A 27756-nucleotide genomic window follows, 5' to 3' on the forward strand; every position below is an offset into this window, starting at 1 on the left:
ACGATTAGAAGAAATAGATTTGTGAAAAGCTAAAAGATATAAAGTATTTATTTTGAAACTGAATAACTTTCTTAGCAGTTCGCGATAAATATGACAAACATATGTATGTGTAATAGCTAAGGAAAATCGTTTCGGCGATTCTGTACATAAGCAAATGAGTTGTGTACATGATCTGTTGTATTGTATGATATACGAATGATGTCAGTGACGGTAAATTGTTCGTGGTTTCGATCGATTGCGGTAAGAAATAAATAAATAAAAAATAAAATAAGTTGTGTTAATAAAATGGAACGTAAAATGGAGTGCTTGTAATTTCAGCATACATTTCGTGTATTGTGAAAAGCAAACTGAAAATATCTGTAAATTACGTATATACATACATACATATATGCATGCAGGAATTCAGACACGCGCATCTAACGCAAGTACTTTTCGGACTCGAACAAGTCGATTAGCATAGAGATTGAGTCGTGGCTGTTTATGCAAATGCAATACGGTAGTAAAGGTAGTAGCAGTAATTGACGTCTAGGTCGTCAACGACGATGACGTAATTTCGACTTAAGAATTGAATCGATCTTAGGGGCTGTCTTTTTCCTTCCAAAAAAATGTCTGTAGTGTGTAAGGAGAGAAATGAAATTTTTGAACTAAATTGCGAAAGCAAATTAAAAATCCTATTTTTAGATGGAAAACTGTGAAAAGATTAGTACATAACTTGAGATATATATATATATATATATATATATATATATATATATATATATATATATATGAAATCGAGAATCTAAACAGGCATTCCAATTAATAGAAATTAACCAATCGTAATTCTCCGCTTATCATTCTCAATATTCACTACACTCGGTCCCAGAAATCGAAATTGAGCGTTTCTCCAGTCGTTAAAAGTTTTATGCTAGATAGTCGTTAAAACTTACACAACTGGACAGCTCTGTCCAGTGAACATTGATGATCTTGCGTGCGATACAAGAACTACATTACATGATTATTCATCAATGATATCATTTCAATCTTAGGAACTCATTGCCCATTCAGTATCGACTCAAATCATTTTTACAATTCAATTGATTTTTACAACTCAAATTTACAATTTGCTTAAAATCAGTTACTCAAGCTTATTTATTCATTTTCAAATAGATATATTCACGGCTATCTCTTTGATAACGCTTTGTTAACTCGGTTTTGGGCACTTTGGTAACTGTGTTTTATATAAATGACTGTTTGAACTGAGTTACTAGCACTCAGTTACGCAGCAGTTCTTGATTCAAAATGCTATGTTAATCTTTATCGTGACTAATTGTTATTCCCTTGTAATTAGTTTGTAATAGGTATAGTATTAGTATTATTCGCTATTATTATTATTACTATTAGCATTATTCGATGTAATTTGAATTATTTGCTAAAAATGTTCATCGGCACATTTTTTCTCTTAACAAATTGATTTCGTATTGCGATTCAGTTGTAATTTCTATCGATACGTTCGCGTAGAATGTGATTAACACGACGCAAAATTTATTTTCATGTGTTAAGAAAGACACATAATGGTAAGTACAAAATGTTAATTGAGAAATGATCGATAAAAACGATCGATCGTTTGGGCTGGATCGAACTACCTGCCAGAATGATATAAGTCGATGATAATCAATTGAGTGACTGGAGGTAGTATGTGTCTGTTGGTAGGTCTATTCGCTAGTACAGATCGGCAAAGGACACCGTCAACGCCATTAACATCGACATTAGCATCAGCATTAGCATTAGCATTAACGCCAGCACTGTACGGGTAGGAGCGTCGCGTCTATGCTCTCTGTCCACCCGTTGCCACCTACATGCGTCCACGCAAAACGGCTGGTTCGTCGTTTAAGCGGACCTGCCATGATTTACTTTACATCGAACATGTCTAATATCATGTTCGGATTCGTACAGTCAAATCAATTGATACGACAGACAGTTTTACAATACCAAACCTATTTGAAACCAATTTAGAATTTATCGACAACATCGAGTTTTTTTCATTATCAAGCAATCAGAGAAATTCCATAGACCATTAGTCGTAGATCAATGCTTGTAGATTCCATATATAAATTATTTTACTATTTCCCGCAAAAATGTCTCTTACGTTTGATATTATTTGCCTAAAATTTCAAAATATCAATGCGGTATTATTGCTGTTTCGGTTATATATTACTGTTATATATGTAAAGTATAAATACAGATACATACATATATATCCATCGTTGGGTAATTTTTTCAAAATTATTATTTATCAGTTATTAGCGTACTTAATGTTCTGGCAGTTACATTTCCGCTGAAACCTTGCCAGCATACGTGTATGTTAATAAATGTAAGGAAACTATTGTGTAAGGCTTATAAAAATTGTCTATTCAAATGTTATAAACCACGAAATAGGGGTTAAAGTGGTTAACGAGTTTTTTTTAAATAAATAGACGATTAAGTTAATTGTGCGAGTCATTGGGATGCGTAAACGTAAATGCGAAATGAAAGTGAAAGCCGGTCTTGGCGCCCACCGTGGGAGACACCGGTATATCCGCGTTCTGATTGCGAGGTAGAGACGTAGTATATCGGCGTTGAAAGCCGAAAGATGAACTATGCCTCGCGAGGATCGAATGAGGGGAAGCCCAAATAGAGGTCCATAGCGATTCTCACGTGCGAAGATATTAGGTTTGTCAAGTAAGTCTAAATCAAGTAATACGATTGTACAGAAAATGAGAGATGAGAGGTGTCTGATAGGTTTTTCCAAATTTCACGTTCGTCGGTGACCGATGACTGCGACGTGGCTTTCTCGAAATTTCTGCAGTGTATCCCAAAGGCGGGCAGTTTATAACAGCATTGTTCCATCAGCCGGTGGCAATTAACAGTACACACAATTACCTGGCGCACATCAGCCGACTGCGAAACAACCTGGAATTTCCTTTAATTTTCAGACAGTGTAATTATATTGTTCCCGTGTATACGTGTCGGAAAAGTTAAACTTCTCACGTCTCCAATAATTAATCGTCGTATGTACATTGTACAAGCAACGTATCCATAGCAAATAGATCTTCTTTCTCTTATGGAAACATAACTCGATTGATTTCTTAACTCGTCATTAAATGATACTGAGTTGCGAGAGGTAATGTTACAAGTGACTTCTTTGAAATCTTCGATGATCGTAAAACTGTAGAAGGATTTATTTATTGAATCCAAACTGTTCGAAAATTCAAGCGTTTAAGGAGACAAACAAGGTGATTTGACAATAATCGACGCTGTGATGAACCCAATCAGTATAGAAAATGTAATTTTTTTATGATTTGCGATTATGTGAGAAAATGCGGGCCTATTTGTTATACCAGTCGGATCTTCGCATTCTTTCGCTTGGCTATCTTCTCATAAATGCACAGTAATTATTGGAAATGTTCAATTAAACAAGGGAATTAAAAAGGAAGTATAGCAAATTCTTAGGAATAAACGTGTTACAAAAGTGTACAACGGCTACCATACATTCGTGGCTTTAAGGACAATTGTGCCGGCGTATGATGAGTTGTTGCTTCGCGAATTCGCTGAACTTTATAAAGTCTATCGGAAGATTTTCGAAAGATTATTTAATTAACGGTCGCTGCTGACGGCAAGTATCGAATAACGAATCAGCAGATAGGGCAGGTGACCATCGACAACCGTTGATTGCATTTATGTACCGGTAGTGCATCTATACTGTTTGTTGCTATTTCGGAAGTAGGTCCGAATACTTTTGTCCAGATATCGCTTACCCTTTCCCCTCCGATACCATAGAAACATATCGATTCGAATTTCCTTGCACTCTCAGAAAATCATATATTTTCGGATACCACTTTCGAAAGGCGTTTGAGAAACCACACAAGTTCGAGTGGAACTCGCGATCGAATTGCTTCAACGTCCTGCAGAATCATACACAACATTCGCTGGAACCACCGTGCGCTTACTCGAGTTGTGGCCTCCGTATGTCTAACGTTATTAGTACATAACTATCTTTTAAAGTCTTAGATATCTTAAAAAATCTTGGTTTTATCTCACACAAAACCACGCATTGTGGGCAAGAGAAAATCAAGGAATATTTAATTTAAACTGTATAAAAAATTGTTGTGTACGATGGAAAAGTAACTCAGTAAAAAGATATCATGAAAATTGTTAAATTTTGTAACGCTAACAAACTTCAGAATTAACCTAATAAACGGACGGGAGTAGTTCTAAATTGCGAAATTTATCTTTATTTCACCTATTCCAGGGAACGTAGGCGGAAATAATACCTCAGCATCGTGTAGAAAGAATTATTGGTATAATTGCATGTTACAACAATTTTGTATAATTGCAATACTGTGCCAGAGCGCTAAAATCGAAGTGACTCTGGTGAAAATGGACAATAAATTTCATACGAATGTCGTATGGTGCGGCATGGTAGAGTTGTAAAATGGTGATTTATTTACAATGCGAACTAATTGATTTACAATCGCGGCGATGACCGTGCAACCAATAGCGTACCACCAGCCGCAACTTGCCCAACCCTCGCATTCTCTGCCCTCTTCTTTTTCAAGCTTGATCTACTGCTTTCTTTCTCTATTTCACTACTCTGTTTTGGCAATCGCATTGACAGAATTTTACGCAACGAATGCTGATATTTTTCAAACATTAGCGTACCTTGTTATAAAAGTTTGATACTCCCGTTAATAATTGAATTATTTCAATTCCCGCGAATATACATATGCGTGACAAAGTGTGTTGATTAAATTATTCAATATTTTTGTGGCGGATCGGTATCAATAGGACGCAGACAGGTCGAGGCATCAACGCGGCGCAACAGCTCCCGGGCGATCCGCTGGTACCAACCGCCAACACTAGAGGGCTACGACGACAACGAGTCTGTCTAACTCGCTAGCGGTCGAATATACGAGCGATTGATACAAATACCGCACCTAGCGAGACTCCCTCTACGTCTAAGGCAGGGACTACCGGGCATAGCCTTACTGACGAGTCCACCGGTAGTCCCGGGACGAAACGCACAACTCTCTTTTCATCCGCCACATTTTGTTGCTTCCGGGTAGGACAATAACGCATCCTATTCAAGATAGATTACAAACTACGAGACGCGATGAAAAGAATTGATCCCATAAAACAATAATCACGATACAAACGATACGATTACAAACTACGAGACGTGATGAAAAGAATTGATCCCATAAAACAATAATTACGATATCGTTATTATTAATGGTTGCGTACGAATACCTTCGTTCCGATGAAACACTAGCATTATACGAATTTTCAATCGTTAGAAAAGAACTTTTAGTAATAATAATAATAATAATAATAATAATGTAAATGTTAATTTTAGGCGTTGAAAATAAAGCGAATAAACATTATTAAAAATGTATTTTTTTTGCAGATAAAGATTTAACATTTTGGCTGCCGTGTGACAGGTCGGCTTGTCACATCCTGTCAAGCCCATTGTGCCGCATGACATGTCGCGGGTCGTGCCGCGGCGCTGCGCCGTATCGCGCTAGGGTAGACTGGAATCGAAAGTAACAATTCGACTTTGAAATACAAATTCGCAGAAAAACTGCGAACAGTTACGAAAAAACTGTACTCGGTGCGTTTGAACCATAGGTGTTCCATATTTCACATTGTAGTATAAATATGTGAAACTGATTGTGACGTACATATGTACATAATCTGTGATGATCTATCTCTCGAATAATCAACGTTTCTATTAAACAATAATATTTCGGATACTTAATAATCAATATCACAACCATATCACAAGCAGTATGACTTTTCGCTATTAGTACGATTTGTCACAGTTTGGTAGTTTTGTTTTCTGATCCTTTATACATGCGTATCGCAATATCGAAAGCAACTAGTGATATAATTCTGCTGAAAAAAATAAAAATAATTAAAAGTTTCTTGAATAAAGAAGATATCTGTCGAAATCTTAATTACTATATATATGTATTTGTTGGCATATTTTAAAAAGGCCGTTTAATTCCACATTATACAAGCTTATTATACACGTATACTGTGCATGTATAGCTAAATATGTACACGATACGATCAATATAACCCTGTTTCTCAATTCCCTTTTTTTATAATTAACCACATAGGTAGTACTTTAATAGTGTACATAAACGCGACAAGATCATAATGTGCACAGTATGTGTGTATAAAGTATAGTTGAAAAATGTGTTTCACTTATATACGCTTATGTGCTATCAATACATGTAACGTGAAACATATGTATGTATGTATGTATTAAGTTGTCCGAAAAGTTCCTTTCGTTTTATATTATTCTATTTGTTTAGATTTGTTTGATTCTATTATTCTATTTGTTGAATTACATACGATTCATTTTGTTCTGTGATTCATTTTGTTTGTTGAGATAAACACCGCGACATTTCACAGGCTTGATTTCATGTTTGTATGAACGTGCATTGTTGTAAAAAACACGTTTACGAAAGAAAGACACTTTCCGGACAACCTAATATGTATGTAAGTATGTATGTATAATGTATATTATTAAACGCAACGATTAAATCGTTTTACGAAGTAGAGCGTTTTTTGTGAAATTCGAAATTTACTTGCTGACAAGCAAGTAACGATGAATGGTCGCTGAGCAACGTATTAGAGTCTAGTTAAAGCGAACGAGAGTATTGTCAGAAGCTATGTAACTGGCGATTTAGAACAAGGATTGCCACCTTATTGGACAATCGTACCGAGGTTTCTCCTTAATACCCACATATATCTCGATTACTTTGCTACTGTTTGACGCTATAAGCATAAAACAGCATAACCTTCTCGGTTAACGATAAGTCTACGTTGTTGTTAACTAAATCTGAAACCCAAGTCTAAAGAGATGAGTCCTTGGAGCCGAAAGGTATGGTACGTTATTTGTACAAGATTTCCCTAAGACCTAAGATACACGTATACACGTAGTAGGATATATTCGCGACAGTAAGATCTGGTAAGTTAACCACGAATCAGCAGTGGCTATTCAGCACGTTTTACCGTGCTGCGGCACGTTGAAACAATTTTTATTTTGCGCTGTTATTTCTTCGTCGCTCACTGATGCAGCGAGCACGTTGTTTCGTTGCATAAAAGAAGCGCGCGTCAATGACTACAGCCGACTCGTAGCTTTCCTCTTCTTCGTTAAACGCGGGCACAACATTTGAAAATCGCTTCTAGACTAAACAAAAGTCTATCGCTGTCTATCGTATCCTACACAGCCGTTAACATCTTCCTACACTGCGGTTAGCGTCGCGCGTGCTACTCGTTTCTGTGGTTGCTGCGAATGTCTAAAAACCCATCCTTTCGCTGTCTTGATTTAATTCGAATATTGAATTAATACGCTAATGAGTGTATCGCTCCTTAGAAACAAATTCCGTAGATTCGATGTTTCAAAGGGAACTACTACTCCATAAGAAAAAGAAAGTACGAGGAAAACCACTCCATACGTAAGATCAGGGTTATGTTTGCAACCAAAAAAAAAAAAAAAAAAAATCGTCGAGCCGATCTAATAATTTGAGACTGTTTATGATTACATGTGTAAAATCCGTGACCCACCACTGCGGTTAATCGTTGCTTGTGTCACAGACGAAATTCGAGCAACTGTATATAACAAACCGAAATTCCGAACGCCTTATCGCGTGTGACCGTCCGGTCAGCACCCGTTCTCAGCCGCCTGAGTGGCATTCGATCACTCCAGCCGTTCTCCGAATTTTACACTAAGTATAAACAAAACCTTCTCCCACTCCAACGAATGGAAGAATATAAATGCTCCCTTCAAAATCATCCAGTCAGTCTAATAAAAAAAATTCTTAACTAATCCAAGTATCGAAAGTGTATCATCGCGAACCGAAAAAATTGTATAAATTGAGTAAAAAAATAAAAAGAACTTAATCTCCTTTTCGGAAATTAACAAGTTCCTTATTTTTACCTTAATTTTACACGACACTTGTACCGTTATATGTACATATTGTTTCGTATCTACCGCGTCTTCTCCCGATATTTCATTGAGTAAAATAATTAATTTTTGAAAATTCCTTCGGAAAAGTTTTTCCAAGTTACCACGTTATACGAAATGTTGTTTAAAACTTTAACTGCACGTAGCCTCGGAAAATCTGCAGAAAATCTTCAGAAAATTGGATATTTAATCAAAATAATTTCCATATAACGTTGCAGACGTGTAAAAAACAACGATTATTATAGAAATTGAGAATTCTTCGAAAATTCTTTAATAAATATTTGAAAACCTTGAAAATACTCGAGCTCTTGATAGAAGTAATAGAATAAATAATTTAATCATTAATGCTGCTGCATCGTCATTTTCTATAGAACTAGCGTTATTGTTATCACGCGTTTGTTCATCCATGCGAATCGATTCTTTGTTACTTTCATATTTCATCTATTTCTAATTTTCGTGTAATTCCAGGTGTAGGAGATTGTAACCAATTATTTCTAAATATTGTATGATCGTCAAACGATTATTTCCTTTGGATAAAACAATTTTAACATACGTTTTACATATTTATTGTTATCAAATCATCGTTCGCAAAGTTTCCTGATTATATATCTATACAATATGTACGTGTGTGTGTATGTATATATATATATATATATATATATATATATATATATATGTATATACATGGCATGTTTCATCTGTCATTAGCGATAATAATAGGCCCTTGAAACGGTTCTATTTATTTTTCATAATGGCTGTCTATCCCTATATTACTTATATTTATATTACTCCCTTATATTACAAGTTGCAGCGAAACTCATTTTCTTCGACAGTTTCTTTGCTTCGCTGCCGCGTTTGCTTAATTCCATTCGAAATGTTATTATTCTTCTTGCTAATCTTCAATGTTGTTGACTTCGCGTTGAGATATGAAAAGTAGAATGATCAGCGTAAAGCGATCGAGTGTAGATTTCTAGCGACGAAATTGCGACGGGTTGGTAGTAAATCAAAGAAATCAATTCTGGAAACGAAAGCGTACACGTTCAACTACTCGATATACGATCAGCTATAAAACCTTGCTGTAACTACCACCTCGTGGCCGGGACAAAGGAATGAGACGTGCAGGTTGGCCAACGCCGTTCGAGAAAGAGGTGACTGGAGGATCGTGGAAAAGAGGTTTGGTAGAGACATAGGAAAACAGGACGAAACGCTGCAAATAGAGGAACGTGCCAGTAAAATGTGGAAGAGAAGAATAAAGAAGGATTAGGGAGAAGAAAGGGAGAAGAAAGGGAGGAAAAAGAGGGGAAGAACGCCGGAGACGGAATGAAAAGGCACACGAAGGAGATCTATTCGGCGTGGCATGTGAAGAAATTTGGCCGCTCGAAACTCGAAAATCAAAGGTTGACTACGAAGTGCCGTACAACAGACACCCGGCAAAGGTTGAAGGGGGAAAGAGGGAGAGGTTAAAAGGAGGAGGAGTCGACCGGTTGGACGTTCGTGGGTTGGTCGGTCGATTGGTTGGTCTCTTTTACTCTTTAGCGAAGCACAATGACCGGCTATTTGGCGATTCTTGGACCGTGCCGTCGTCGCCGCTGCCGCCGCCGCCGCCGCCACCCTCGGTTTAACCTCCCCCTGACCTCTCTGTACCGGATGACTCACCCATCCAACCATCGCAACGACGTATAACTTGACAAAGTGGAAGGAGTAGAAAGCATGTTTACAGCGGAAGACCTGCAAGTTTAGAATCCAAGTTTACAATCACAAACACGTTGATCTACCTTCTCTTTCCTCGGTGTGAGAGAAAGGAAAGAGATTGTGCGTACACTTTTGTTTCTCATGCGACCGATTCTTTTGCTTATTTTATTCCGTATGTTCGTAGATTTTACCAATAATTAAAATACTAGTCGAGATATTCCCACACGGCAATCGTCCATTCCAAATGGAACACTCGTCGAACTGTTGCCTGCTTTCTAGGTTAAATTCCCGTCTACCCAAATTATTTGATTTAGGGTGAAACATGAATCTCGAGGTGGCACATGAATCCCGGAAGTGGGTTTCATGCGGTTCCTCCGTACTAAATGCCTAGTTGATCCGGTTTTGCGTGCTTTATGGAGTGCAGGACCGTGCATCACTGGACGAAGGGACGAACGTGAGGCGCCATATTTCCAACGGATGTAGAACGATCGTGACTTCGTATCGCAAATGAAATCACGTACTCCGGCCGTTTAACACGGAAACGTATTCTACGTAAACGATTCCGTCTGCCTACGAATAAGCGACGAGATACGATCTAACCCCTACACCAAAGGATATTTCTATGAATGTATGCATGTAAATTCAATAACGTGTGCGTACGCGTAGTCGAACCATAGACAGAGGAATGATCGCAAACTTGTACGGCACATACTCGCTGCATATGCATTTTCAATTCAATTTATTAACTAAACGTGCGATGACGCGTACATACGCGAACAGAATGAAAGACTATACGAAATACGCCTAACGACAAACTATGCGCCGAAAGGCAAGACGAATCGCGTTTGCCGTTTATCAATTCTACCACGTGTTGTCGTAAAAACGAATAGAACTGACGTTGTTTCGATGTAGGAAACACTGTTTCGAGGCGCCAGAAGCTACTACAGGCTTCGCCGTGATTTCTAACGATACTCTGTTTTATAGAAATATTTTCAAATGCAACTATTGTTACGATCCTTGCCATGTCCACACTCTGTTGCTGTCGATTTCAATTATCGTTGTGCCGGTTGCTTATTGGCAAATAACTTAACTGGGAATTTGATGAAAACAGAGATCCTATTCTAATCGAATCTACCCGCTTCTCCTGCTTTGGGTGTTGTTGCCTGCTATCTACAGAATGCTTAAGGGCCCCTGGCATACAAAACGGTGAGCGAATAAGTGGATTAAGCCACTGATTGTTAGTAAAAGGGGCCCGAAGATAAAATTCCTTGTTGTCACTCGGGTGGTTGTTAGATCTCGTAGATGAACGATACTCTAAAAAGTTGACACCGAAATTTATCCTAAATCGCCGCCCCATCGTCCCTTAGGTGTGGTGCAGCGAAGAGTTAGCGGTATAACCGAATTTACTAACTGGATTTAGCGGTACAAACGAAAGCTTGGATACGTTTGGCAGCTACAACTCGAGCCGGCGCTAGTTGCAATAATTCTGTTGTAACTGATATAGAGCGATCGTGTTGTTTAGTTACGTAATACGTTGGAATAGTATCTGATGTTGTAACAGTTTGTAATATTTAATTTTATATACGTGTACATATCTATCTAGAGTTACATATAGTATAGTAAGATATCGATTTATTGTAATTCAGTTATAATGTAATCAAATTCGTTCGAATTCCTGTAATTTTGAATATACGGATAGCAAAGTATTTCAGTCTGTTTATCAAAGTAATTTTCATAATAATAATAAAGATATGACGATGAATTTCCAAGTTACAAGTAATAATAACAAACTCCGGTGAAACTTCTGTTAATCAAATTTCACCAATTAATCCTTCCGTTTCTCTCTCGACGTATCATAAGAACTGATGGTTGTATTACACGCGGTTATCACGCACGATTACACGGACGCATTAAAAATCACACCAACTGAAATATGTAAGTGTAGGTCGATACCCGCTCAGCTATATATACGTATGTATTACATCTAACGATCGCATACATATACGTAAGATTCTAGAGACTGACTTCCATCGGACGAATAAATCGAAAAAAATAAGTCGTATATCGTTGATTCGATCTTACATTCTGACAAAATAATTGTTTTCAATTTTTATACAGAAGCATTGCCATCGCGGTTTAAAATTTTAATATTCCTCGGCTGTGTTTCGCATGGCAGATAGATTTGTACGGTACAAATACGGTGGAGAATGTTACAACGTACTCCGTCGTCGGACAGACAGATATCGTCAGACTAAAATCAATTGTAATCAGGACCAACGTATAAATCAAATCGTTCACGAAGGGGTAGAAAGCACTGTATAGCAGGTCGCTTCCTCTTGAATGATTTGTTACCAGTACACGCTTTAGGAAGCTCGGCATAGTGTCTTCCTCGCTTTTGTCCCCACCTCCTTCCGCAACTGTCACCGCTCTCCAAAGCCCATTACCTCACGAAGGAGAGCCAGAAGGAAGGCTGGCTGCCGTATCTAGATACGACGCGAGGGAAACTTCTTTCGTATCCTTTCAACTTTCGGCCACGAGGAAACAATATCCATTGCGTACGTGCACCGTGATATGAAACGATACCGTTGCGACGGATATTGGTTGCTACCGCTTGAAAGCATCCAGCAACTTACCTTTTTATAGCACCTGTCAATCGTTATTCTCGGATTTTATTTTCATTACTCTAAAATTCTAAACAGTCTAAAGAGTCTTAGGAAAACTGTACCGTGTCTTGATACTGCTAGTCGATATACGATATGTATAACGAACATGTACTTTTCTCTGTTACGATTATATACGTCATTTTTCACACTCATATTTAAATGAAGAAGTTGTACGAATTGGACTATTCTAACGTTAGTTGCGTGACAAATTTCTAGGAATACGAGTACAATCATACGATACAAGTATATTAAACGCGTTATATAGTAAGTCAATACGTCTTTAGTCGATTTCTTAATTTGTCCTCGGGTAATTTCCTATTTGTTACATTTATAAATCGGGTAGTACGTAGGAAATCTTGGATAAGGCACGTTTCCGTAATTCGCTGATTCAGTAGTTTCTATCGAAAAAGTTCGAACGATACGATACGATACGATACAACAGCAAGAAATTTTGTTAGCTCCGTATATCAGCACAGGCACATCGCAGATAGGGTTTCCTAGTGTTTCGTGCGAACCCAGACCCAAACTCGGGACACAGGTGTTGTCTCGTTGAAATTTCATCTCTCTCTTAGGAACGAATAAATCTAGCTCGATCTGTCTGCTCTCTCTCTCTCTCTCTCTCTCGCTATCCCTACTCACTCTTAACGTTTGCAAAAATAACCACTTTTTTACATATATAAATCGTAGAAATTACATTCATCTACAGGTTCGATCAAGACTCGGTTTCTTTCCTTATTCGCTCCGAATACTCGAATTGTCTTCAATCGTTGACTCCCTTTTACGACAGAAACGTACTTTGCTTTACGACTCGGGCTCATATTTTCATAATCACTTGCAGGAAAATTCTTTCCTTCTTTCAGAGGGAAGTTCTTGATCGATAATTTCGCTCTATAAAAATTAGAATATACGTTAGTTGGTATTCAAAATTCAGTCTATTCGAAGAGTAACTAAAGACTAGTTGTGGCTGAAATTAGCCGTGCAGGAGCTAATAAAAGCGAAGAATCGTGAAACCGCGATTACCGACTGCATCTCTTGCAGAGTATGAAATTCAATGAACTTGGATATATGTAATATAGATAATTATGTACCGCGGTCTGATGCCTCCGCTACACGGCGCGAGAGGGTGAGAGAGAGTGAGGAGGAGACAGGACAGCGAGATCTAATACATATATTCACAGTGATACATACTGTTCCTTCGAAGGTTACTCTGTTCGAACGTTTTCTTGAAACGATATCTCGTTTGCTTTCTAGTCGCGGAGTAATTTTACGCCCGAGCGGTCATCTTGGAAGAACGACGCGGCGGTCAGGAACGTGAGAAGCCTCGTCGAGTGCACATCGACGGACGTCGCGTCGCGTTGCGTCGCGTTGCGTCGCGTTGCGTCGCGTCGCGTCGCGTCGCGTCGCGTCGATGATACCGACAATGGTTGTTGAGAATATCGCGAATGTTTACCGCCCCGCAACGAGCAACGAGATTTGATACTCGAGGCGTCAGTCGAGCGACAATCTTGTCGTCGTCATCGTTGCTGCCGTTCTTCTCAAGAATCGCTTCGTAAAGCAATTTTTTACGAATATCCCTTTCAAGAATACGCGTATATACGTATATTTATTTATTTAATTTGCCTCGTGGCCTCGTCGCCTAGAAAATAATAAATAAATTTGATTTACGATTTACATACCCTCCGACGCAACACGCATACAATCGTTCGTCGTCCGTCTCTTTTATCCTTCCGTGTCGTTGTCAAGAAATGTCGGTAATTATTTAAATGTTCCTTATTTAAATGTTATTTATTTAAATGTTTTCCTGCACGCTGATTTCAATGATTTTTGAGTACGTTATAAAACTCGACATCGTTCGTTTCGAACAATGTTTCTCCTCTCGCGTAAACGTCGACGGTGAACTCTGCCTATATCGTCGACATATCGTGCGTCCGTAACAACGTATGCGTTAGTATTGGTTGTCGGCCGTTATACGGCCAATACTGACGCGTGATTATAGGCAAAATTTACTAAGAGAGTAGGATATTTTCTTGCGAGGAAGATATTGTTCCAAATGTTGAAGTTTTACGACATATTCAAAAATCATCGAAATCGAAGTTGAGGGTAAACTTTTAAATAATTAGCGAAATATTAATGACAGTAGATGAGTAGTAGATTAATGACGACATTGAAATATAATTGTGAAACCTAGTTTCTGATTTTTAGTAAAAGTAAAGTAAAAAAAAGATTCATATAAATACATGTCAGATATGATGTTGGTTTCAAACTACAGCTTGCTTCGTGTTGCAATATAAAGATCGTACAGGTTATAGTTCCTTGCATTTCAGGCTCGGATCCACCCGATTACGAACAAAATTGCTTAAAAGTTGGTGCATAATCCAACAGTACAACCCAGTTGGTACATAATCTATTCGAGCCGGGACAAATTCCACAATCCATGATAAGTTGTATGGTGAAAGGATAAGTCGTATCGTTTGTCACCTACCTTCGGAAAAATTTCTTGCTATCGTGTTTATGATCGATGTAATGTATAAATAAAACTAGTAATGTAAATTGATAGGATAAGACGCGTTTTGTGTGATTAAAGTAATCGATTTCTGTAAATATATCATACGCTATAATTAAACGATATAAGCGTCGTTCGTAATGGTTAATTTGGCTGAACCGGTGTACAAACATTTTCACGAAATGTGCGTGTATAACGTACGAAAACATCCTACTAAAAGAAGATGTGATAATTTGTAATATTTTTATGCGATGAAACATTCAACGTATAGAAGAAAAGAGAGTGTTATACATAATTTTCAGATATCGTCAAGTTTCGAATTACAGTTTGTACTTTGTACCGATACGCCTGCGTTGAGTATAAAGTAATAAAATTGTTGTAACATGTATATAAAAGAAGAAAATTTCATACGAGAATTTTCTATTACATATCCGTCGATTATTCCCATCGATTTTACACGGATCATTTCGTGAGAACATTTCGTATGTTAACAACATGGCATTAATCGAATCGCATACATAGATACGGAAAAGAAGTTGGCATGGTTAAATGATGATGAAAACGCTAAAGGGAGAGATGACAAGAGATAAACGGGAAGGAGATAGTCGATAGATAGACAGAAAAATACACACAAAGCAGGAAATGAAAATGTACGGTCGTTATACGCATATACATATGCTATATGTTTAGATATTCCGATACATAAAGATATAAATATAGCTATAGTTATGGATAATATGAATGGAACATAGAAATGTGGTTGAAATTACGGCAGATTTGGAAGAAAATATCTACAGACTATGTATATAATTGTAATTGCAAACCAAACAAACCAACCAACCTCCACGGTAAGGCCTAGCAGAAAATGTTCGCGGGCCTCCTGTAACAAAAATATATATAAATCATAAGAAATTATCTGAGCACGGAAGGAAATAACGTATTTGTCTCTGATAATTGATATTTACTATAGTCTATTAGGATCTAATATTCGTATTACTAATAAAGGACGCATTACTAACAAGACGACGATAGACATTTATAAAGAGAGGGGAAAGGAGATCAAGATAAATCGATTTACTAGTTGAACGTCAAACTTGCAGAATGATGAGCAAGCAATGAACTATGTACTTTGTCAATTAAATTACAATCACTTGGAAATATAATATAACGAAAGCGGAAAATTGAAATGATTTGGTATTAATTGAATGAATGATCATAGTAATAATAACAATAATATTGTAATAATAGTAATAATGATGATAATCATAGGTATATATAGTATTAAAATTATTATAGTATGTAAATTATGTTAACAAGGAATGAAATTCAACGAGAACGAAAAGGTAGTCATATTGTCGTTTGACATCACCATAGGCACCACGCGCAATATGTCAGCTTATATGATCATGCTTGGAAAGTGGGTACGGTTGAATCTGGTAATGGGTACCGGGCGTGAAATAAAGTTTGCATCGCAAACTCGACGTTCGCAGTGATTAACCGACGCCAGAAACGGAAAACGGCTGAATTTAAAAAAAACCAAGTCGTTCAATTTTCCTGCAAACGAAAGTGAAATAAGATCGATATTTAGTTTAGCGTGTAATAACATGGTTATCGACGTGGTTCCGAGTGCTTCCGTTTCAAATTTTTAAATACTCTCATATAATTTTGAATTTTAATAAAAGGGCGTTTTAAAATTTGTTTTTAATTTAAAGTTTATTTCAGTATTTCCCCTCGTATTATCTCTCCTGTGTCTCACTTCTTTCGTCAGAAGCAAATTTACGAACAGTTTAAATTTTTCGATCCAAGTAAATTAAAGGTTAACCGATTTGTACGTATTTCCATTTTATTGCGAGTTATGAGATATTCACAATGAAAATAAAGAACAAAAAGGGAATCACCAAAGTAAAAAGAAAGTGTGTACCATAACAAAGATCCTTTATCTTATACAGTATACACGTGTATATACACATACATACGTATACTCGTACAGGTTATTAGTATGCGGGTGTCCCAGTTTTAAGTGATCAAACTGTGGCGGTATGTTGCACGAGTGGAAAGTGTGGTAGGAAAAAGTGTTATTATATAAACACAGGTCTGTGTCATCGTACACTTTCCGTCGTTGTCTCGTAAAACAAAATAAGCATGAAATTCGCAGAGTGATAAACTCAATCTGCCTACAATGTCAAGCTAGTGTATTTCAAAGGGAGGAAACTTTGAAATGGGAACGTAAAGATGTAAACGCCGAATGCATACTAATTCGCCCGTTCGTCGAAGATCTCATCGTAACGGCATACTCCATGTAAACATCTACGACATTGTTACACTATTTTGCGATGCGTATCAACAACGAATTCCGCTCTATCCTTAATTTACATATTTCTTCTACAACTTTTTTACAAAACGTTTTTAGATTAACGTTTATATTCGTTGTACCTCGTTTCTCCTCGTTTCCATCCGTATAACATGCTGCTGTGGTTTGATCATTTAAAACCGCGACACCCTGCATAATATACAACGCGTATTACGTATACGCATAATAAAATATCTGATAAACTGTTATTGAGTAAGTGAGCGTGGAAATCGTGGAAATCCTTAAGAAGATTGGAACTTTGAAATTATTAGTAACAAAGCCAGTGGTGATAGAGTGAATAAAATTTTACATGCGAATCTTACGAGCGATGAGCCGATTAATTGTTTTACGCGATGCCTGGAGGTTACGCGTAAGCGTATATTCCCAATTAATTACTCGATAACATTCATTCTTATTTATTATTTATTATATTATATGTTATATTAGTTATTTCTTTATTATTCCGCTCTTGTTATTACTTATCAATGAATTCTTCATTTTATTATCATTTCGAGTTATTGCCTCGTGTTTGATCGATTTGTAAGATGCGTAAACGGGAGAATGGACAAGAAAGAAGTTATAGTTGTGTGTGTTGTATGAAGAATCACAAGTACGAAAAGATGATGAGTGGGAAAAATGTCTGATTAAGAGTCGTTTGCAATATGTGGCGAGTTGCAATATAGCGTCAACGTCAACGTTAACGAAATTACAGTATGGCGAACACACCCTCTCTCTCTCTCTGTAGGGTGCAATATGCACCTAGGTGGCAAGTTATCTAAGACAAAGACGATGATGCTGGTCGGAGGTTCCATAACACTTGAAAACAGGTGGCGTTCTCTCCTATCATTGTCGCAACTGATACAGGCAGCGGTCGATTGCCATATACGAGAAGAAGGAACGAAGGTGGCAAACCGACCTGAATTGCTTTACACGGTCGAGTTATTAATTTTCTCGCTAGAATACGTACATATGGGATACGTATACATATACTTACGCGTGCACATATATGTATATTTATTCGTCAAATCTTTAAGTGCATCTTCACTTTAGAGTAAAACTATCGCGAGTTGCTCCTGATAGTATTTCTCGTGAATGAACATTGCGTTGAGAGTGACGCAGTGTCCACTGGCGAGAAATACTCGAGTGGACGCGTATCTTTCAAACTATTAAAATCTCTTTCAACAACAAATATATATCTCTTTATTCTTAATATCGTGTGTACCCCCTATTTTCTGGACAAATTTTATCACGAAAAGTATAATTTTTAGCAATATAAACATGATAAGATGATAAGTAGGCAACACGTATCAAGTCTGCGAAACATAGTAAAATCGATGCTTCTACTCTGTTACTGGTACGTAAACTTGGTAGTAATGTTATGCCAATAACACGTTTGATCAGTTTCTGTCGTATCGTACACGATATTTATTCTAAAAAAGAAGTTGGTTAATAAAAATGTATGTGTATGAAATAAGTGGTACACGTAATTAACAACAGGCGTTGGCATATGGCGTAATATTTAATAATAATATAATAAATACTATGCTCGTGAGATTAGTTGCTAGAAAAACAAGCCGCAAGCATCGAACCTTCAAAGTACGAACAACAACGGAATATTTGAATCGCGAAACAAATTCCAGAATTGAATATGGAAAATCACTCGTCAGAGTTAGTTGCCACGGTTGTGTCAACGTCAGAAAACTTGTGGATAAACGAGATTTAGAGACCAAAGAGGTCTGAAGATGATATCGCTTAAAAACAGCGAAGCAGTTATATACGTAGTATCGTAGGAAGAAATCTCGAACGTAATCGTACATGTCAATGCTTAAATAACCAAGCTTTCTTCCTATACGCTTACCTTCCGCGGCATTTCTAACGAAATGCTAAAATACCTAACCGCTAAAGCGTCATATTTACCAGACACACGTGTATATAAAAAATAATACAAAATTTGTTCTCTTCTCTTTTCTTCTCTCTATGCCGTTACGACTTGGTTCGAAGTATTTATTTCTTCAGAAATGCACGATCAATCAATAATGTCAATACCATAACGGGGTACTCCACTTTCCTAGAAAGTTCGATAATTTAAACCGTTTACCGGTACCCTATACTTGCTTTGAGCTTTGATTAATGATACGTCAATGAGCGCGTCACTTTATACATACGTCACATATTTCTGCTATGACATAATTCCATTCTAATTGACGTTTATCGAGTTTTCTTCGATACATACGATAACAGCGATAGGCTCCAAGTAATTATTCTATACATTCTTCCTTTTTCCTTTTTTGTCCCTTTTTCTTCTTTTCTTTTCTTTTCTTTTCTTCTTCTTTGGGGTCGCCATTTTCTTTCTATGTAATTTATAATAGCAGTGGATACTAATATAATAAAACAAATAATTATGCGTCTCGTTATGTGACATCTGCAATACGTTGCAAGTTTTATCAAGTATGAATAGAAATATTTGTCGAACAAGCTTTCGAGTCCTTTCGTACTACAATAGTTCGGTGATGCACGTCGAGTGTATTCTCAAGCTAGGAAATAGTGGGATGGGAAAAAGTTAGTAATCTCGAGGAACACCACTGTATGTCGTCGCATTTCATTCCAACGTTTATGAAGAGCAGGCCTTTTTCTTCCATTCTCGTGCGAACGTACTCTCTCCGTCGTTATCATTCCGAAGCACCGCAACCAGTTGGCCCTAATCCCAACTCGTACCATCGACTATCATTTTATTTCGATTCGTTCTACTCTTGACTCGAGCGTCGAGTGGTAAAGTTTTTCGATTTAGCGAGAGCGCAGAAACACAGAGGGGTTGCTTCGTGTACACGCAACCAAGGTTTCAGGCACACGGAGAAAGAGATATAAGTAAAAGTAGCACGAACATACTGCAGTATGTATATACCGTGTACATGTATGTATACCGTTGCAGATTTTAGGCGCCTGGTGTGAGAGACACGGGACGCTTAAGTAGCTAGAATTTCAGTCTTGTATTCTAAGACGTACTATTCGCGAGTATAAATATTTACCTTATCAATTTTACAAGTTCCGTTTAATCGTAATGTTTCATTTCCGAGCGTCATTTTCGTATAAACCATTAATTAGACATACCTCTGCAGAACACCATATTACATTGTATATTATATTCGGCTAAAATAATTTTCACTCTAATCGATGCATTTTTCTCACAATCGGTTGATCAATTCCACTATTGCAGACTGAAATTTGATACAATGAGATCCGTAATGGGGATTTCCATAAATAACAAGGATGATCTACTATTTGAAGCGTTTGTATGCATTTTATGTTTGTTTTATATATTTTACATTTTCGACGCACAATGTCTTACATTGTCGTGCAACAGGTTTCGTTTGCATTTGCTCACCATCGCAGGCTATTTCTTTGTTAATTCCATTCTGATCGACTCGATTACAGGTGGTAATATCCTTTTCTCGTGATCGTAACTCCAAATTATATAATATCATAAGACAAACTTAAACCATCGATTATCATATAACATCCACTTTTCGATTGTTCTTATACATCCTTTCGAAACAATGCGAGACGACTATCTCTGTTGCTTTATGATTTGGTAAGTCGCTCAGAGTCTGTTCACTTTCTTTACCTTGTCTGTTTGAAAGAAAGTGGCCGATTAGTGGTGGAACGAATTAGTTTCGTTCGAAGGCGTTTTTCGAATGTGTATTCGTCGTCCTCAACAGTGGCAAATAAGATTGTAAACGCATATGCAAAGAGTTGGTTAACTCTTGCGTAACGGTTTACTCGCTCCAACATCGGTGCCTATTATCGTTAGAAGCCTCACATCCGTATTGCCCACCTCTTTCCGCTCTAAACGCAATATGCAACGGTGTACAACAGAAGCATACCCAGTCAAATTTTCCTATCTGGGATCGAACTTATCAGTCATGGTGTCAAACGGACTAGCACTCGGATCTGCCGCATTAGAATTATGATATTTGATAAAGGAATCGTATTAAATGCAATCAGAATCTGTAGGGATGTGTGTGTGTGTGTGTGTGTGTGTGTGTAAGAACGTACACAGGCTAGAAACGATTGCAGTGACCAACCTGGTTCTCGTCAACCTCGGCTCTTGCAAAGAGATAACGAAAACGCTCGAGCATGTTGTAAATTAAGCCGTTTTCCCTTGCTGCGTGTTGGACCGTGGACTAGCGGGCCCAAACGGCTTTGCGTTGCGACTGCGATGCCTAATTTTGTGTACTGAATAAAACGCGGCGGTTTGAATGGAATCGAAGTGCGTTTGTATAAATTGAAGATTATATTCCCCTGAGTTTCGTTTACGCGTATGTCAAGATAATCGTTTGTTACTTCTCAGGACATTACACAAAATCATTCGTTCGTTAGAAGCATTCCGTAGGCAATAAAATGTTATTGATTCAAAAATCCTTCGACACTTGATACACAATCATTTGTATATTGGCCTATCACCTAACCCCAATCACGATACAACGAGACAAACTATAACAATAACTATAAATAATGAAATCGATTATAAAAAAAACTAACTTTATTTTAGAATTGTGTCGTTTGTTCTGATTGCTTGCACGAACTCGACCGACTTCTTGGCTTGCGGACAAATGAGAGAATGCCACTGGCTCAATGCGTATGTGCGCAGAGACTGCTACCATAGTTGCAAATTATACATATTTCTTCGAAGAACTTTCATATATCATATTATACAAGCTTTATTAATCAATGTGAATAAGTAAAATATATTTGGAAAGTAAGAATAGTAAGAACCGTACAACTGAACGAGCCTGTACTCTATGCAATTAATAGGAATATTTTTTTTTATTTCAAATTTTTCTCATAAATTTGGGAATATGTTTTCTATTATACTAAAACGTTATCCTTATTTCGCAAATATTTCTATATATCGTATATCTGACATATTTCTCACATCATGGCTCTTTATCTTTAGCTCGCATACACATTAAAACTTCTGGCATAGCTCAGACGGTTTCTTTCGTAGTAGCGATATACTCTTATTCCACCTATATACATACATACATACATACACACACACACACATATATATACACGTACGCATATATATATATATATGTATATATATGTATATATATGTATATATATATATATATATATATATATATATATATATCGGATAGCCGGAGGGTGCTAAGATCTTGGTCGTTGTCCTCGACCTCGTTTCCCGGATGTCATGAGTCTCGACGGAGTGCGACGTTGTCGACGTCGTTGCCCACAGTATCACCCCCTTTGGTAATCTTTTCCTTTTCCTCGCTGTTCATTTATACTTTCCTTTTCCACTCTACGCATTCCTTTACCCGTATATCCACAGACTTTTTTTCTTCTACATTTATTCCCCTTCTTTTCTCAAATTTTAACTTTTCCTCTTTTGTGTATATATGTATGTACATGTATGTATGTTTTCGTAGGTTGTTCTATCCTCTCGCAATTCTTTTACGATTCTTGGATTCTCCTCTGTTCTAGTTCTTTCGTTCCTTTATTTTATAACCTAATTGTATTTTTGTACGTTTCCACTCATACTTCTGCTTTTTCTATATGTATATGTACATATTTTTCCCTCGACATCGTACCAATTCCCGCTTGCTCCCTGTCGCACATTCCCCCTCCTCTCTCTCTGTTTCTCTCTGTCTCTCTCTCCTTCCATCTGTCTCCATCGAATAATTAAGGCCATTGGCCGCGAGGTCGACGAGCAAACCGCTTCGACGTCATCACCCTCCTCCTTTTCTACCCCTTTTATTCTTCTCTTCCGTAGCTGGGGGTGAGATTAATCTTAATTTTCGTCGAGCCATAATCTTTAATTAAATCGCCATTGATCCGCAACTGCCAGACCCCACCTATCGGGCAGCCTTACCGAAACAGAGTGAAAAAAATGAAATAAACGATAAAAAGAGAAGGAGTAAAGGTGGAAGTTTGTGGCTAAATACAAAGAGATATCAATTTCACGATTAAAAGCGCAAGGTCTAATTATCAATTTACGATCTAAATAATTAACGGTGTTGAAAGAATCCTCGTGAAATCTTGATCGTTCGAAAATCATTGCTCCGGATACACGTATACCTGTAAATCGTCCCTGCCTTGATCGTTTCTTCATCGTCTCGAATGAAATTGACCCACGAAGAAAAAAGAGCAGCTCCGCGTTTATGGATAAACGTGCGAACCCTTGTAAATAGACTTCGATAACTGGTTTAGCGCTTTTGATGAAAACCCGAGAAAACAATCCTTCTTTAACGAACTACAGCGTTTATCACCATTCTGAGCGATAGCAAAAGGAAAGGATATTTTAAATTAGATAATTTAGATAATTTATGGATAATTTACTACACAATTATAATTATGATTATTCTATAATTATAATGCAATGATTATAGAGGCGGAAACTTGTCATTACATTATTTGCGTAATGGAATTATTATCACTGAAAAATAAACTGAATGACATTGTGCCTTGTGTTAATATGTTAGTTATATTTTAATGTTTTGGTTTTGGGATAAATATGAATAGCGAAATAAACAGGATAGGTACTAATATCTGGCATTCTATCCTGTATAGGGCAGTGCTAGTATATACATACCTATGATATGCGAGCGGAAACATATGTATATAGTGAAACAAGTACCGTTTGAAAATTACAAGTGATCGTGCTAATATGTACCTCTGTGCTTGTTCCTTCCATATTTTTATGTCACGGAAGTAAAGTTAAGAAGTAAATTTAGTCTGTTTGCTACTTTCATAAGCAGATATTATTACAAAGGTTGTGAAATCGTCGAAATCGGTGTAAAAAAATCGGTTCCAAAAAATATTCGCCGATTAAATAATAAAAATGTTTATTGCGCTAATAAAGAACGGAGAAGAGGTATTTTATAGTAAATATTAGCTACTGACTAGCGTAATAATAAAAATATCTATTTAATAATTGATCAGTGGAAAAAAGTAACAATTTGCAGAGAACTCGATATAGGGAGGATGTAAAAGATTATGTTTATAATAGAGATACAACATCTTTTGACAAACTGTGAATTTCGTTACAAAGAAATTAGTTATGGAAGGAAATTTCTTAAGGTACCTCTTTATTATATATATAATATAATTACATAATATATTATATAATTATAAATATATATATATATATATATATATATATATATATATATATGTGTGTGTGGTGCATAAATTAGTAAGTAGCATGAATATCCATTATGAAATAAGATATGTAACAAGGGCTGACAAGCTCGGTAATTTTCAACGTTGTAAAGTTCATTCGCATAGTCTCAAAGGCGGAGTAGGTAGTATCGAGAGAGGTAAAATCTCGCTCCACGGCTGGGCAGGTACGAATACCAGATCTCTGTAGTGAAACAATATCCTGATGCAAAGACGAGATCGCGTTTCGTGTTTCTATCAACGGCTTTACATTTTAGGGGGAAGAAACGGAAACACGAGGCATAGTAGACCTTAAGCACGGCAGGAAACTAACACCTAATCTAACATTCCAATCCAAAAGCTATGGTCGTCTTTACCGGTAGATACCACCGGAAGGAATTGTAATTAAGGCTGATTCGAACGTGCTCGCGGCACGATGAAAATCTCGCTGCCTGTACCTTGACTAACTCGATTAAGTAGTTACCTACTCTTGTTGTTAGTACAGAGATAAATCTTGAAAATTCATCGTCCCTGATGGTAGTCACGTTTCTAAGTCTCTATTCCTGACGGTTTATACACCCATGGGGCTCTATCTTATTTAAATACAGTTCCGTTTCCTACAATTTTCTACGATTTCGTAAATTCTATCGTAAATCTCACGAAACCCGCAATTTTATGAATAATTAACCGTAATTTCGGTATTTTGTAGATAAACATAGGAAGTACGCGACAATTTCTACGATACCATGTGTGTACATAAAAAATTTGTTTAATTTGCTACTATTAACGTAAATACGGACTACTAGTTCAAGCGTAAAATAACGCTACATATTGTACAGAAGATATTAAGCGTTTGCTGCTTTATGATTTCACAGACCGACTGAAATTCTAAACTTTATAATATCATACTATTCGTATGGCTATTCTTCCTGGTCAGGAATTGTAAAACAACTTTCCTTTTATCATTTTATTTAATACTTTGATGGAATAAAATATTAAAACTGAATAAATTTTTTCTACGTCGAGTCTTACGCATAGCCAGAGGAGAAAAGAAATGAGAAGCTCGAGGGTTGATTTCATCCATTCAAAATGAATCTCTATCGGAAAAAATTGTTTCTCGTACGCTTGACTACTATAACCTACTTGCCTACACAACCACCTAAGGTTTCATTAAAATCAGAATTTTCTTAATTAGGTTGTTCCCTATATTGTACATATATTATAATATTATATGTGTAATATAGATATGTCCCGAAAATGGAACGATAACGCGTAGCGAATTCTTTTATATATATACAGGGTGGTTGGTAACTGGTGATACAAGCGGAAAGGAGGTGATTCTAAGCGAAAAAAGAAGTCGAAAATATAGAATAAAAAATTTTTCGTTTGAGGCTTTGTTTTCGAGAAAATCGACTTTGAATTTTCGTTCGGTACGCGTGCACTTTATCACGTCTCGTTATAACGGATCTCACTGTAGATTTTTAAAAAAATTAAAAAAAAGTTGAACAAAATTTATATTCTATATTTTCGACTTCTTTTTTCGCGTTGAATAACCCCCTTTCCGCTTGTACCGCCAGTTACCAACCACCCTGTATATAAGGCTGCTTGGCCTTAGTTTCCGAGATATTCGCAAGAAACTGCCGGTATAGCTACAGTGAATTCTGTCTATAATTGTGCGTTCGTGACGGAGTATGCGCCAGTATTGGTTGTTGCCGGCACGCAATTGGTCGCACAATTATAGACAGAATTCACTGTAGCGTTAGAGACGGCTTTCTACGAGTATCTCGGAAAGCAAAGCTGACCGCTGATTATACGTATAGGTTTAAAAACGCTGATCTCTACAACATGTTCGAAGATGATCGAAACCTAGGTAAGTTGGATGAGATATCGGCAATTACCGATCGACTCTGAAATTTATTACTGATAATATCCCAAACTGGGCCGTCCATACCGATCATACTGATCGAATGCATTGTTTATCCGTGCCTCTTCGATATCACGAAATCTCATATTTAATTGAAGTATCTAAATTTCACACAGCGATTAATATCGTGATCAGAAGCCACCGATCAAAGTAAATCAATTTCTTGTAGACGTAGCATGTTCTGATGGCAACAAACGAGGTATTACCGAGGGCATTATCTCCAGCTCAACGAACGAAAGGATGGATAAGCAGAAAACAACTTGACGCCGATAAAAATAGAAAAATACGTTTCGGAGATCAGTTTCAAAATGATACGCTGTTTCATCGAATGTTCGCCGTATACATATAGATGGCGTACGGTAATGAAAAGAGGATACCTATTACATGTCGAAAGATGGATCAGAAAACGATAATACGTCTTATAGCCCTGTATTACATAGAAATAGCTTAATTATACGGTGATGCAGATGACCGTGAGCCGTATCGAAACATTTATAATTTCTCGCCGTAGGAAATAGGAAACCAGTTTGTAACTGAACATTATGCGAAGCGGTCTACCCTGCGGCTTCAATTCCTATGAATGAATATGCGAGGAATCGTAGTTACTGCATTTATTTGCATTTCGTTGTTTACATACGTTATATCAATATCATCGTTTGTTTAGCTCTCGGTTTCTCATTTAACGAATACAGTACAAACAAGGTAATAACCGATCGATAAGATAAAAAATACATCTCGTAACTTTCGAATTGGATATGAACTCGATAGACTTTGACCGACTTGTTCAACTTGATTTTTTTATTGATTAAATCTTTCATCGTGCAAAACTATTTGTAACAGACGAAGATGATATACGCTAATGCAGTATCGACTTATTAAATGTTTTTCAACTTTGTCTTTCGATTCTATAATATTATCGTTTAAACTCATAATATACATAATATAAGTGATATATACATTTTACATATATGTATGCGTAAATTGGCAGGACATACATGTACAATATATAAACATAATAATGTATAAACGTAGCACAGTTTATATTATATTTATAACGACGTTTATGTCATCGTGTTATTACATTAACGATTTGAATGTTAGAATGATTCTCGCCTGAACGTTTAAACGTTTCGCATCCAATTCTTGAAAGTAGTGGAATATATTTTCCATATTTTAGCTTCTCAATTTACTATCTTTGCTTAATCTTCTTTGCATACGGGTGTTGATGTTTTAATCAAGAAAAAAGTCAGGCAAAAGTCTTCGTTCCTCTCATACTCGAGTTGTTTTGTCAAGATTGGAAATTTTGAAAAACTTGATTAACCATTCCAGTGTTATCCTAATTGCGTCTGTAATTTTTGTCGCTTACTTTCAATTATGATTATATAGTACGAAGAGAAAGCTTGTAAGAATTTATACTCGTTGAGCCGATGTTCGTTCAACCGATGTTCG

At 36.8% G+C, this 27756-nt stretch overlaps 1 protein-coding gene across 9 annotated transcripts in view; it reads right to left on the reverse strand.

Annotated features, from left to right (window-relative positions):
- The window catches only part of LOC117237610 (synaptogenesis protein syg-2-like), a 93530-nt gene that overhangs the window by 30355 nt on the left and 35419 nt on the right, over positions 1-27756 (reverse strand). For 8 of the 9 annotated variants that reach the window (XM_033501748.1, XM_033501749.1, XM_033501757.1 and 5 more), the window contains exon 3: positions 15696-15734. The exons of the other annotated variant lie outside the window; for it this stretch is intronic. In XM_033501748.1, coding sequence (XP_033357639.1) covers positions 15696-15734 — 39 coding nt within the window. The remainder of the gene's footprint in view (positions 1-15695; positions 15735-27756) is intronic. 9 annotated transcript variants of the gene reach the window in all.

This window comes from Bombus vosnesenskii, unplaced genomic scaffold (genome assembly GCF_011952255.1).
Source record: "Bombus vosnesenskii isolate JDL3184/JDL3185 unplaced genomic scaffold, Bvos_JDL3184-5_v1.1 scf7180000013383, whole genome shotgun sequence".
Lineage (NCBI taxonomy): Eukaryota > Metazoa > Arthropoda > Insecta > Hymenoptera > Apidae > Bombus > Bombus vosnesenskii.